Consider the following 14,004-nt stretch of genomic DNA (forward strand, 5'->3'; position numbering starts at 1 on the left):
TTTAACGACTTTATAATACTGAAATCATTTTTATCGAACATCGGGTCGGCCAATCACAAATAAACAACTAATTGATCATGCGCACTCGACACGTTTTTCATTCAATTTAATTCATCGTATTATGAATTTTAGCTTTTTCATACCTCTTGTTGAGCTTAATCAAAAGGACAAATAGTAAGATGTTTTCAGAAACTGTATCATTTATTCTCATTTTCTTGTGTTTATCTGGGTGCGTTTTGTGTATTACTGAAGAGGACGAGGGTGTGAAATACGCAAATCGATGCGAAGGTAAACAAAGTTTTAAACTTTCAAAGCTGTTTTTAATTTATTATTTTTAGTGTGCAAAATTTTGGCAACCGAATTAGAAGAACGACTGGAAGAAACCGGAAAATCGCACGACGTAATAGAAACAGGTTATGCAGTGGATGATGTAAAGCCAAAAAAGAAAAAGGAGTACAAAAAATCCGAATTGCGTTTGGTAGAATCACTCGAAGGTGTCTGCGATCGAATACTTAAGTACAATATTCACAAAGAACGCGAGGATAGTACGAGGTTCGCGAAAGGGATGAGCCAAACCTTCCAAACACTTCATGGGTTAGTCGACAAGGGTGTTAAAGTGGAGCTGGGCATTCCATATGAATTGTGGGATAACCCCAGTGTTGAAATTACTCAAATGAAATCGCAGTGTGAAACCTTATTGGAACAAAATGATGGAATTATTGAAGACTGGTATTTTAATCATCAGGGTAAAGAAACCTTAAAGAAGTACTTATGCGAGGACAGAGTTTTGGACAAGAATGATGTTAAGTGTTTATATGAGAAACTTAAGGGCGAAAAAGGTGATAAAAAGAAATCTAAAAGCAAGAAGTCCAAAGAAGAACTGTGATCATTAACTATAATTATTGTGTTTTTGTATATTTTGAATAAAACTAATTCTAAGTAAACAACATTTTATTGAATTAATCTACATAACACAGGAAAAGTTTTATTGGGAATTCTGTCCCCTGAGATAACTTGGTACTCTTTTTGCTTTGGCCTTTCCTCGCAACTCTCTCATTCGAGCCATCTCATCTTTAAAGTCTGCATGTTCATCTCTGTACAAACCATAATGCCTCAACTTCATCATTAGCTTTCCTGTTTCAATGTGTCTGGGATAATAAGCGTAAACTTCTCGTCTCAAATTAACTGGTTCTTCACTGAACATTTTCACGACTTTCATTGATTTGGAGTTTGTTGGTCTGGCCACTTCGCCAAATATTCTGTTGCTGAGTCTCGTCATTCGTTTCGAATATTCAGTTGCGAGTTGCCCCAGTTTTATGTAACTTGTATAATTGCTCATTTTGTTTAGTACTGTTTTGGTTATATGAACACACTTAGGTTAGGATAAAAAAATGTTAAAACTGTACGTAACTGTAAGATGGCGACATCATCTTTATTTAATTTTAAACATCACAGTATTTTGCATATTAATTCAATTATTTGATATTAGATGTCGCTGGTTAATATATTTTTTTCATTTATGATTGTTGTTGAGTTAAATGATTAATATTATTAAAATTAAATAATAAATTAAAAATTCATATATATATATATATAAAATAATATTTATAGAATATGTATTACTTCATTTATAAATAATTAGTAGGCAATCACATTTCATGTAAAATATTCTTTTTAATTTAAGTTTTTAATTTGAATTGTATTTATTAACTGAATCTTATCAGATTCTTTTAACATAATATTAAAATGCATATGTTTATTTTATAGATTAATTTTTTAAGTGATGGTAGTTCATATGAATGAAAACCCTAACATAACCAAACATTTTGTTATCCTCTAAGATTTTAAAAAATCCTAAGTTGAAACCGAAAAAAAAATGGATAACCACGACGATATGCTATTTTCTATGTTAAAGGAATGCCAAAATTTGTCCGTGTTTTTAGACCATATTTTTGGCTTTTTAAAACGAAGGTAAACGTCAACAAATACTATTATAAAAGTAGTACATTAATTTGTTTTAGAACCGATTTCTATCAGATCAAAGACGATAAAAATTCGCCGGTAGGATTACCCGAAGGAGTTGCAGAATCACTCGTTAGACACACATTTTACAAGTACCAGGCACCAAAGGAACATGTGATACCATCTGAAGATATACCAGTAGTATCCGAAGAAGTTTTGATTGAAGACGTAAATGAAACAGCTTGCACTGAACTGATGGAAAATTTAACAGCTGGAGATAAATCCATTTTCACAGCATCTGAAAGTTATAATGGACAAATTTTCAAAGAATTCTGTTGGTCACAAAACATTCTAGATGTAGATATTTTTGTTAAAGTACCAAAGGATATTACAGCTAAAGATGTATGCGTTTATATAACACCTGACTCTGTTACTGTTAAATTAAAAGATGGCACAACATTATTACAAGGCTCACTGTGTCAAAATATAAAACATAATGAAGCAATTTGGTCAGTGGTCAATAACAAAATTGAAATCCATTTAGACAAACGTAAGGACATGTGGTGGGACTGTCTTTTCAAAGGTCATAAAAAGTTGGATGTATCCACTATAGATTGTAGCAGACCTTATGAGGATCTACCAGAAGAGGCTCAGGTAAAAATACAAGAACTGCAATGGAACCAAGACAGGAGGTTGCTAGGATTGCCCACATCAGATGAATTGAAGATGCACAAGACATTACAGAAAGCTTGGGATGCCAAGGGGTCTCCTTTTTCAGGACCATTTGATCCTAGTCAAGTTCAATTCAATTGAATTACGATTTTAGATATATATTTGAGAATGTGATTTTTACATATTTTTATATATTTATTGACAAGTACACATTGTGTTATAACTTTTATAACGGAATAAATACGTTTGAGTTAATATGTTTATTTTACTGCGCTATTATAAAAGTACTGCTTTAAAATTATTATATTATAAAAAGGTAGACTGAGGTAATTTTCAAAATTCCGTTATTGAAATATGATTCAAAATTTATTAAAATATAGTTGTTGAAGTTGAAGTTGTTGACGGTGGATGCGTTGGTGATTTCTTAGCAAAATTTTTTTATTTCAATTTCTGTAACATTTATTTTTTGTTGAAGTTATGGCCCTGTATACAGATTAAATAAAAGTTTGTGTTAGTTATGAGACCTAACATGAATAAAAGCTTGACGATTGCTGAAAAGAAGAAGTTAATTCAAAAAGTAGAGGGAGGTGAAAAAAGTGATGACCCAAAAGAATTTAAGATTCCTCTGAGTACTCTCTCAACTATAATAAAGCACAAGGAGAAAATTTATGCTGCTCAAACTGCTGGAGTACAGAAAAGAACTACTAAAGGTGAATTTCCTCGTCTGGAAGAAAGCCTGGTCATTAGGCTAACACTGTGTAGAGGACAAAAAGTGTCTATTAGTGGAAACTTGTTAAAGGAAAAAGAGTTCGAGTCTACTCTAAACATAAACTTTGCGGAAAATGAAGGGTGGCCTACAAATTTCAAAAAGAGAAATGGAGTTGGATTTAAAAAAGTTTGTGGGAAAAGTGGAAGTGTTAATGATGCAGTTTGCTTTGATTGGCATGGTAAATTAAAGACTTTGATTGAAAACTCTGATGCCCGAGACATTTACCGGACAAGACGCTTACTTTTAAAGATGAAAAATGTCATGGAAGAAAACATAGTAAAAAGAGGTTGACAGTTTTATTTGCAGTAAATATGGACGGATCGGAAAAACTTAAACCCTTAGTGATAGGAAAAGCAATGAAACCTTGATATTTCAGGAATGAAATTGTTACCCACTGATTATCGTGCTAACAAAAAAGCTTGGATGACGACAGAACTTTTTAGCAATTGGCTCTTAACAGTTAATGGGAATATGAACAACAGTCCTTCTACATTGTCCAACATAGAACACTACTTCTTTCCGTCGAATACAACATCAATAATTTTAAGACGTTCTATTGCAAAAAATTGTTAAACTCGTTTCACAACATCTCGACAAGCAGCTAACTGCGAATATCACGGTTCTGATAGCTATTTTACTGATTGACAAGGCATGGAGAGCTGTAATACCCCTACGATTCTCAACTGCTTCAAAAAATCCGGTTTCATAAAAGATCAGGAAAATTTTCCAATAATGACGGATGATGAAGAACCAGCAAAAGAATCATTAATTGACATCAGTGGTGTAAGTTTTTCTGAATTTTTCTGACTACGACAGATACAAATGAAGAAAGCAACGATGAAGATGAGGACAATACAACAGAACATTTGGCAGAGGTGTCAGTTAAGGAAGCAAGAGCCTCATTCGATACCTTACAAAGCTTCTGTCTACAGAACGAAAGTGATGAAAAAACATTTCATACACTTTTTCTCTTAAAAAAAGTTATTGAGTAGTCTGAGCAGCAGCAGCAGTGTGCTTTGAAGCAAACCAATATAACAGAGTTCTTTTGAAAGATTAATTAATTCACATTTTGAATATGTACCTCTTAACTTTTGTCATTCTTAAAGAATAGCTGTTAATAAATAATAATTGATTATAATTCGAAGTTTTATCTTTTCTCTAAAAAATTTCGAATCATTTGATATTTCAAACATTCGATAATTAATATATTATTAATAATTAACAAGTAATAATTTTAGATAATAATAATTTTTTTTATTAGTTTGGAAAGCGATTAAACAAAACCTCTCTTTAATGATTATAAATACTGAAGACCGCATTTTTGCTTCCGGGACGACTGCAGAAAAGTAATTTCACCGCACAAAAATCTCAGCAAATGATCCGTGAACGGTGCGTGCCATTGAGAAATCCAATTGTAATCAGACTTTTTTGTCCCAATCAAGAAATTCTAGAAGTCAACAGTCGCAGTTTAGAAAATCGATGGTTTCGAGCTTCACTTGGTCCGATATAAAAGGCAAATGTTTCCAAAACTGAGTGCAGTCCGTTAAACGAACGACCAGGTGCAACATGGTGTGCTTCAAGGTATTGTTTGATGTGTTATATAATTATTGTTTACAAAACTCGGAAATAAATCTGTATGTCGCGAAATCGTCATTCATTTTGATCGGTTACACCGTATTAATACGTGGAATCTCGGATCAATATTCGCAAACATGTTTAAATGAATGAAACTGTTCGTTGTAATCAATTCAACCGTGCTTCTATTATATTATATCCTGTTGAGCAACACTGTAATTATAATAGATTGAGTCACAATTATATAAGACTGTTTGGTATTGTTTGATGGTGTTTTGATGTGCAACAATTATTATGTTGCAGATTTCGACGGTGATTTTCGTTTGTTTTTTGGCCACGACTACAGGTCGCAGGCTTGAAATTAAGGCGAAGAGGCAAGTTCCCGCTGTTGATGAAAAACAAGATCACGCTTCTGCCCAAACAGGACTTAGTGCTGCTGTACATGGCGGATCAAAACATTTTCAGTAAGTGTATTGCATTTTTTCTCTTGCTTTTTAATTATAATTGTATTCTATAGTTAAATAACAAAAGTAATTTTGTATAAAAATTGTTTGAAAATATTGAAACCGAAACTGTTCGTAAAACTAAAGTGTGTATTTTCGATAATAATTGATCACAGGGATTTCTACATGGCGAAATTGGTTCCGGATGAAATCGAGTTTGGTCACGTTTGCGAAGACCCAAATGACTGGGAGCAACGCTTCGAAAAAATAAACTTAAAAGACAACACTCGTCAAGGAAAGGTTAAAACCTAATAAAATATTAAACCATGCTTTTTCTACTCTATATAACTATATCCAATATTGAACTGTGCACAAACCCTTATTATTGTTTGTTTGATAATGATATCCTGGTGGTGCTAAATATCGGTTTTATTAGCAGGGGTTGTTTTTATTTATCACTTGCGTTATTAGTTTTATCCCAGCGCGGACATTAAATGTAATTTACTACGTTCGAATGCAAGCGAATTATACGCTGCGGTTTTATTGTCTTTTCACCGGACACACAAAAAAAACATACTGAGATTAATTCACACTGTCATGCGATTCAGTTCGCTCGCTCTAGATACCACTTAAGACATTTTGTAATTACAATGAATGTTTGTTGGAGCATGTTACTAATTTCCTTTGTCTACTAACAGATACATCCACGTGCCCTCTAAAGACCACTTTGAACACGGCCACAGGCGAGGGAATGAACATCATTTCACAGAACGACACGAAAAGTCTAATCCGCATGCTGGTGAATTCAAAACTAAAGTAATAACCCTCAAATCATAACGTTTACTTTAACCTGCAAGATTTTTTTTTTGAAGGTGAGATGGGGCGATAAACACGGAGGATATGGCGAACATTACTGGGACTTTAATCATGCTGGTCACGGGGATGATGGAAGTCACGAAAGCCGGAACGAAGAATACACCGCTTATGACGAAGAGGAGAGCCAACAAGTACCGGTTGTAACAGCTGAAAGACAAAAGAGGGCAAAGGAAGACGTTGAGTTCATCAATGATGAGGCGAAGAGCGCTTATGCGGATGGAACCATGCAGAAACATGGTGGTAATTACAAAAAGGCCAAGGATTATAGAGAGAAGAGAGAGAAAAATAAAGCTGGATTATTTTACAATCCCGAATCTGGGAAGTATTATAAGAAGAAGGTCAAGGAGTATTTTAACGATTCGGACGACTTTTTTGTTTAGGTTGTAACTTAAAATTTTGTTAAAGTCTGTAAATTTGTTATTTAGTTTTTATGGATATTTTTATATTGATAGTTGTAAGAATTATTATAAGAAAAAATTAATGATTGTTTTTTATTACAACCCCTCAAAAACTTGTACGTTGAATAGATAAAATTTTAATATTACTATTAATAGTTTGAAATTAATTCAAGAGAAAATTTATAACAAAATATAAATTTTAAATAGGAATAAAGAACTGTGAAAAATACGTCGTTAGGTTATAATTAGCATTATTTATTTAAATCAATAAATTGAGACAAGATTATAAATTTCGAGGTTCTATAAATATAGAAAATAATACAAACACTTTCTAATATAAACTGTTACGAATTTTTAATAGTCACTTCATTATCACTGTATCTAAAAATAAATTAAATGGTACTGTCTTATAAAAACAATTAATAAAATCTCAACCTGCTTTTAAATTATTGATAAACAAAGGAAAAAACAAATAAAATTAAAATTAGGATATGAAAGAACGTTATATAAAAATTTTTGTACCTTTACTAATTAAAGGGATTAAAAAGAAACGACTGGGTTTAATTAATCCTGTGATCTTTGTGCTGGCTTTTTGAAATAATTCTAAATTCAAATGGAGGCAGGAGTGATCCTACTAATTCTAGACAAAGGTAGCGCATTTGTAATAATTTAATCCAAATGGGCAGTGTATAAAATATTTACATTTCATTTTCCGGCTTTATGCCGGCTGATTGGACTGTCCTTAATTAATAATTTACAGATGACTGATCTGATCAACTTTTAAAATATAAAATTAATGTCTCGATAGGTTCACAATACTGTAATCGTATTAAATTGGAGAATTTTCCTTTTTCTTCAAAACTGCCAGCGAACTTTGAACCGTACGTTTTTCATTTACCTTCAAATCCCAACTGCCCACGTATCCGTCGAGGTTAACGAGTGACTTGTAGCTTACATATTGATTTCGGGCGTACGTTCTTACCTTCCCTTGTGGACCATAACTACGCGGAACAAAGACAGTATGAACGACGATCAATTTTTCAAAGAGATAAATCTTCCTACTTTCGTTGTCTGGAGACAAATGTACGCGTTTTATGCATTGGACACTTGAACCTTACATTTTTCATGCGCGATCTTTGATGTTCCCAAACCTACGGAATCTCATGGCAAGCACAACAATGGAAAATAAATCATTAAATATTCATTTAAACCACATCAGGTTATAAAAACGTTTCTGACGTAGGTGTTTGTTTTAACGGTGATACATGTTCCGGAATGTGGCGGCCTAGCTAAAAAGGGGAAGTTTAATTAGTTTTTCCCGGTACCCAGATCGCATTCGCGCTATATTAAGCTCAAATTCTGATATACGTCTTTTAAAATACGTGCTCATTGTCGCGCACTAATTAATTAAGCACGTTTCAACGTTGGCCCGATAATTGGACCGATTCGCCGTGTAAATTGTGGACTACGAGCTTTGACGGTGCGCAGGAAATTATACGAAATTATGGAATAACAAACGCGGTTCATTATTCATTCGTAGGTGGATTCCTGCAGTGGTGCATAGTTAAGTACTCGACGCTTTGTCTGTGATAAAGGTCTACAGGAGCATGGAACTTAAAATAGTGGTTCGAATTATGGAATTGCTGAAATTGGACAGTAATTCAATTTATTTGTTTGTCAGATGCTCAAGTAACTTTAGATGAAATTGATGTTTTGAACAGGAGGAGATGTAATAGTGAAATTTATTAAAAGTTCTCCTTTTCTCTTTTATTTATTTTACCATTAAAACAGCAAATTGATTAATAAGAAAAATATTCAAAATTTAACAGGATAAGAATGCTGGCTATTTATCTATCAAGTTTTCTTATTTATTTATAAACAGTGAAACATAACTAAATATTAGTTAAATTTACAGATATTTAAAATATACTTTAGTTTAGGTTAATTTAGAAAACTGTCTGTTTATCAATGTTAGAAAAGTTCAGTTAAAATATGACAATTAAACATAGGAAAACACATATAACAATTTTTCTCGTACAAGTGAATTCAGAATAGTTTAATTCGAGAAGATGCGATATTAAATTATAAATGAATTGCAATTTAAAATATTCTTTCAGTACCCTCGAAATATTACGCAGTATTGTATGATCAAAGATCGTTTCTCGACCTTATAAAATATTCACTTTGTGTCGTTGCAGTTTAAAGAAACGGAACATTGGAACGAATTTACATGTTCTGGATATAAATAATATGAATATTAAAACATACGTCAACAAAATTGATGTGTAAACATCAGCATATTTCCCTCGCACAATTAGATTTGCAATCAGAGAGACTTTTAACCGGAGCCTGAACGGCGATAAAAGTCGTTGCACCCGGAAAATTAGGGCGAGACGTGATCCGAGCAATTTTTCCGTCCATTCCAATTGCACATGATGCGAGTGTGTGCATATAACAAATTGAACAATGTAACCTTTAGGGATTGATAAATTCTTTTTGTATAAATCTATTTTTGACGTGTCCTCCATTATATAACTTAATTTAACCTGCCGAGATTGATAAATTGCCCCCAATATTACTTCGGCTTGTCAGCTAATTTACTTTATAAGGTTAAATATGTCACTTTGTTTTATATTCAGGAGCGAATTTATGAACTGTAGAGAATGGCGGACTTTTCACAAAAGATTTGTCATGAAATTAATTAATATTAATATGTTTTGTGATTAAAGGCAAGATTATTTATTCATTCGCTCAGTTGGTAACTCGGAATAAGCAATTATTTTGATAATTTAGGAATAAAATGTGCGTAGTTTATTAAGTTAGTAGTTATTAAGCTAACTAAAATTGCTTTGTAAACATAACTGCAGATGTCACAGGTGAACATCGTTAATCACGTTAAATGTATCAATTTTCCAGTCCTACAGACTAAAATACGAAAGTGTGAATCCGTGTTGTTTTATGATAAACGAGTTTGTCCATAGGAATTGACATATGACAGTGAATTGTTATGGATAGAGGCTCTTCACATCGACTAATTGGCCACTTAGCCCCAATCCAAACAAGCCATTAGTCTTCTGTTTGCGTCCAAGGCATTTTTAAAAAATATTAAATCGATATGGTAATCCCAGTTCTGTTTTTTGCTCTTTTATTATGCTAATTGTAGCTGTATGCAGATTCGGAAAATCAATTTTCGCCTCAGGCCGTCGAATACAGATGACGACCAATTAACAATAACTCCACTCCGTTTTTGCACACACAAATTTAATCCGGGAAATAAACAGGCTTGCAATTGTACATTCTAATCCTGCGGATCTAAACCTGTGCTTATGTACTGTGTACTACTGTAGAATAGTCGTTTGGCGTTGCGCCGTCGTTATATTAAATTAGAGGCAATAAAATTAAGTTTGTATAATTGCGATAAACCTTTCGCTAAGCTGTACGAATTCTGGTTCATTGGCAAGTTGTGCGGTGAAATTGGGTTGTGCCGAGTCGTTTTTAATATTTATATAAAGGGTGGTTATCACTAATGTAGACTGGCAACTTGTAACTTATTCATTAGGTTCGTGCAGTTAAACCCAAACACGATTAAGATTTTAAGTCTAACTAGGATGCCAGAAATGTCGTTTATATTAATGACTAAAAATGTCTTTTGGGATATGGAACTGTGTATTAAATTCTAATTATCGCATCAAAAAAGTATTAATAGATTTTACATAATATGTTGTCATTGGAAATAAATATAGAATTTGTTGATTTAATTGTAACATCTTGAAAAATACATTTCAATTTAAAACAAGTCACGGAAAAGTAAATATAAAATAAAGAAGTTTTATATAGTGGTTTTAGTTAAACTTTTTGTTTGAGGGACATTACATTACATTTTAATATGTTCACTTTATTTTTCTAGAAATTAACAAATTGTTTCCAATTTAAAGAAATTAAATACTTAAGTTTTAGACTTGAATAGGACCATTCAAAAAAAAAAAAAAAATAATTGCAACCCCAGAGAAGTTGACGTGGGTTTAACTCCGCGCATATCTGGTCCAGCATCCAGACTCCGCCGCTCCAAACTCAGTTTGCATTCGTCTGTCGGACGTGAGCGACACGAGAGCCGGCAGCACTGAGAGCTCCGCGACGCGCCTGTATCTGTGCACCCCGCAGTTTGGACCTTCCCCCGACAGTCGCGATGGATCCGTGAACTGTCCCGTCCGTTGTTTTTGTTTTGGAGGCGAGAAGGTGAGATTTGGGTTTGGTAACCTGTTGCCCGTTTACTGTGGGTGGAGTAGTTGTTGTCTTTGTATTTCGGGGTGGTTGTTGCAAGTTTCGGGGTAAACTGGAATACGAACGCGGAAAGTTTTATTGGTTGCCACAGTCAACATATCCGGGACAATATGTCACATGTTTTACGTTTTCCGGACCGAATTTCCCGTGTTTGTTTGAATATTTTAAATGGAGTTAGGACCAATTTGATCCTTTTTAAAAAAGGAATGAGATGTTTTCTGACTCTGAAAGAATGTTTTCCCTTCAATACAGTTTAATCTGTATGAAAAACTATTCATTATTAAAATTAAAACAGTATTTTAATATTTATTTCCAGATGTAAATATTAAAAATAAGTTTTCTTATTTGATTTTATGTTAGTTTTTGATTATACTGTTGTTTTGTTAACACAAAATTTAATAATATACAATATACTCAATAAAACTTCATAGAAAACATAACTAATTGTATGGTTTTATCTATAATAAACAAAATTTTAACATCACCTTTATTTTCGAACACCGGGTGGAAGAAGAATATGCCAATCTTCAATTAGGTAATGTTTAACATATACTTCTAATTATTATTTAACCACAATCCAAATATCAATGTATCAAGTTTAAGCAATGAGCAGTCAAATTAAAGTTACAAACATAATCAAAATAAATAATAAATAGAGTCTCTATTACGGTATAACCAACATTTTAAGAAAAACTGATTACATTTATTTTCCATATTTGAGATTAATTTTCGTAAAACTTTAAAAATCTAAAAATCTGTCACATTGTAAAATACTCGTCGTAGTAGAACTAGTATATACTGACTACTAAACATTTATTAATGTTGTCCAATATAATTTGGGATTCTGTTTATTGATCAGTTATCAATTGATTTTTTTTTAATCCAACGAAAAGAATGAGGTAATATAGAAAATTTTGTAATAACTAGTTTATGTTTTACTTAAGCTTAAAAATTTTAAAATATGATATATTAGTATATTTATAATGTTAATATTACTTTTTTACAATAAAAATTTAATGTTAGTTTGGCAACAACCTCAATTCCGATAGGTTTTTTCCTACTTGGAAAATTAAAGTTAATTTTGACCGAAAGTCGGACACAATCCATTTTTTCCATTCAGAAAACAGCGATGAAAACACCATCATTTCAGGTGAACAAACAGCCCTTTTGTTTGCCAACATTCCTTTAATTTGTCGTTGCCGATGGAAAAACCGCTTTTGGAACTATCCAGACAGTTTTTATATCTCCGGCTCCGATTTATTACGCAAGGAAATTGTCGGGGTGCCGATTAATTCTTCCTTCGGCTTTTCTGATGTGACGGGGCAGTTTTGGATCGCACTGAATTTATTGGAACCGTTTTAAAATTCTATTTCTGCTAAATGAAAACTTTGACAATCGTACAGGATCTTATTAACTGTTTAAACAAACTTATTTTGTAGTGTAGGAAGTTGTGCACATAACATGTTGTTTAACAGGAGCATCAATCATTATATATATTATTTTTTACAACTTTTAGAGTATGCAAAAACTTTGATATTTAAATCTGATACAAAGCAGAACTTAAGGGAAAGTTTAGAACTTACCAACAAAACTGACATGATGTTAAATTTTAATAATTTAGTCCGAACATTCAAACTTTATTTGTGGGTGGTTAATTAAAATTTCATTTTCTTTAAAATATATTTCGTTTAAACGTAAATTAACCATAAACCAGACTAACGAGGCAGTAAATAATTCGGAATAATCATTCCAAAAAACTATTGCGAAGCCAGAAAAGATTACTAGTGTGATCTTGCCTGTAAGTTTCTAATATTAAAACCAATTGTAAACAAACTTCCGCAGATGATTTTAATGTGCGGTCTCCTAAAAATAATATGTTCTATATTTATTTTATTTTCAGTTAGGGTTATTCATATTAATTATGAATTAACGGATGAAGTAAAACTTTCTTGTGAATTGTATGAACAGTTCAAAAGCTTTTTTATGTGTATTCCAAAATAATTAAATAAAAATGATTTTGTGCAAAATTGTTTTTCACAACACAAATAGTCATTTGATATGATATGTTTAATTTTGTCCCGAAATTTAAACGTAACAAATTAAAAATAGTTAAAAAATCCAATATACACATAACGTCAAAAACTTTTGGACCCCCTCGTAAATTAGAAACAAAAACTGATATCAATATAATGTTTTTATAGTGCATACAAATTACCGCTTTTGTCGTCTACTTTGAAAAAAATAATTTGAATCTATTTGTCGAAAAACACTGAATTTCAACGACACTTGTCGTACCTAAATCATATGTGATCATAATAATGCGATTATTCCAAGAGAGTGGAAATGTGCATAGAAGACCAGGTGGTGGATGTCCAAGAATAAAAAATACAGGAGAGAATCCTTACATAGCCAATTTTGTATGACGCAACCACAACGTTACTGTCCCACCTGTAAGAACACAGTTTTGAAGAACCTATGGTAGATTGATTTCTGCACCTACAATCCGATGACTGATGCTGCTGTCAATTTAAAATCCAGACGATCATTAAGAGTGAAGGCAATATACTGCCACACGCCTAGAATGGACTCAAGAGCACATAAATGGGCTTTTACCGCAGTTAAACAAATTCAGATTTGGTTAGACGAGTGACAACCGGCGTCTGAGGGTTTGGAGGGAACCATATCCTAGGTTAAAGATTTTTAAGGAGACTAAATCCATACACAACTACTCAGGAGCTAACTATAACAATTCAATACCATGGCAGATTAATTCTCTGCTTCACAAAAGAGGAAGACATATAGAGTATTGCATTAGGGGGTCCAAAGTTTTGACGGTGTGTATAAACAATTACTATATAAATATTAAGCTGAAACACGTGCTAAAATTAGATTACACGCGATTCTCTGAAACTAAGATTCACATATATTTTTATATTATTTATAAGAGAGAGAGTTAGTTAAATATTATATCTCTTTTTCAAGTAAAGGTTTATGATAATAAAGTTAACCACCCATCATTAAATTGTAG

General features: G+C 32.5%; 5 protein-coding genes across 9 annotated transcripts in view; 4 read left to right on the forward strand and 1 right to left on the reverse strand.

Annotated features, from left to right (window-relative positions):
* The first annotated feature begins 86 nt into the window (after window positions 1-86).
* LOC109608664 (protein canopy 4) lies at window positions 87-947 on the forward strand. The gene is made up of 2 exons (XM_020025185.2): window positions 87-288; window positions 339-947. Exons 1-2 carry the CDS (start codon window positions 180-182, stop codon window positions 884-886), a joined length of 657 nt encoding a protein of 218 aa, XP_019880744.1. The 5' UTR covers window positions 87-179; the 3' UTR covers window positions 887-947.
* LOC109608674 (28S ribosomal protein S33, mitochondrial) lies at window positions 934-1,395 on the reverse strand. Its single transcript, XM_020025196.2, has one exon. It carries the CDS (start codon window positions 1,337-1,339, stop codon window positions 986-988), a length of 354 nt encoding a protein of 117 aa, XP_019880755.1. The 5' UTR covers window positions 1,340-1,395; the 3' UTR covers window positions 934-985.
* A 408-nt stretch (window positions 1,396-1,803) lies between these two features.
* On the forward strand, window positions 1,804-2,889 carry LOC109608919 (nudC domain-containing protein 3). Of its 2 annotated transcripts, none has more exons than XM_020025481.2 (2): window positions 1,804-1,971; window positions 2,022-2,889. In XM_020025481.2, exons 1-2 carry the CDS (start codon window positions 1,877-1,879, stop codon window positions 2,773-2,775), a joined length of 849 nt encoding a protein of 282 aa, XP_019881040.1. In that variant the 5' UTR covers window positions 1,804-1,876; the 3' UTR covers window positions 2,776-2,889. The 2 variants fall into 2 exon arrangements, with proteins under 2 accessions (XP_019881040.1, XP_019881049.1); XM_020025490.2 differs by having other exon boundaries at window positions 2,038-2,889.
* Window positions 2,890-4,893: 2,004 nt separating this feature from the next.
* LOC109608993 (uncharacterized) lies at window positions 4,894-6,768 on the forward strand. Its single transcript, XM_020025608.2, has 4 exons — window positions 4,894-4,984; window positions 5,282-5,442; window positions 6,120-6,237; window positions 6,294-6,768. The coding sequence occupies exons 1-4, from the start codon at window positions 4,970-4,972 to the stop codon at window positions 6,675-6,677; spliced, it is 678 nt and encodes a 225-aa protein (XP_019881167.1). The 5' UTR covers window positions 4,894-4,969; the 3' UTR covers window positions 6,678-6,768.
* Window positions 6,769-10,795: 4,027 nt separating this feature from the next.
* LOC109608269 (potassium voltage-gated channel protein Shaw-like) overlaps window positions 10,796-14,004 on the forward strand; it is a 43,983-nt gene continuing 40,774 nt past the window's right edge. For all 4 annotated transcript variants that reach the window (XM_049963483.1, XM_020024688.2, XM_049963496.1 and 1 more), the window contains exon 1: window positions 10,796-10,931. The gene's annotated coding sequence lies outside the window, so the exon portion shown is untranslated. The remainder of the gene's footprint in view (window positions 10,932-14,004) is intronic.

Source organism: Aethina tumida, chromosome 1 (genome assembly GCF_024364675.1).
Source record: "Aethina tumida isolate Nest 87 chromosome 1, icAetTumi1.1, whole genome shotgun sequence".
NCBI lineage: Eukaryota > Metazoa > Arthropoda > Insecta > Coleoptera > Nitidulidae > Aethina > Aethina tumida.

What these genes read in the sequence shown, in the direction of transcription:
- LOC109608919 (XM_020025481.2), top strand. Translation starts at nt 1,877, where the DNA reads ATGGATAACCACGACGATATGCTATTTTCTATGTTAAAGGAATGCCAA. An exon ending in TTTGGCTTTTTAAAACGAAG is followed by an intron (nt 1,972 to 2,021) that starts GTAAACGTCAAC and finishes AATTTGTTTTAG; the next exon opens with AACCGATTTCTATCAGATCA.
- LOC109608674 (XM_020025196.2), bottom strand. Translation starts at nt 1,339, where the DNA reads ATGAGCAATTATACAAGTTACATAAAACTGGGGCAACTCGCAACTGAA.
- LOC109608993 (XM_020025608.2), top strand. An exon ending in GGCGGATCAAAACATTTTCA is followed by an intron (nt 5,443 to 6,119) that starts GTAAGTGTATTG and finishes GTCTACTAACAG; the next exon opens with ATACATCCACGTGCCCTCTA. An exon ending in CTGGTGAATTCAAAACTAAA is followed by an intron (nt 6,238 to 6,293) that starts GTAATAACCCTC and finishes TTTTTTTTGAAG; the next exon opens with GTGAGATGGGGCGATAAACA.
- LOC109608664 (XM_020025185.2), top strand. Translation starts at nt 180, where the DNA reads ATGTTTTCAGAAACTGTATCATTTATTCTCATTTTCTTGTGTTTATCT. An exon ending in ATACGCAAATCGATGCGAAG is followed by an intron (nt 289 to 338) that starts GTAAACAAAGTT and finishes TATTATTTTTAG; the next exon opens with TGTGCAAAATTTTGGCAACC.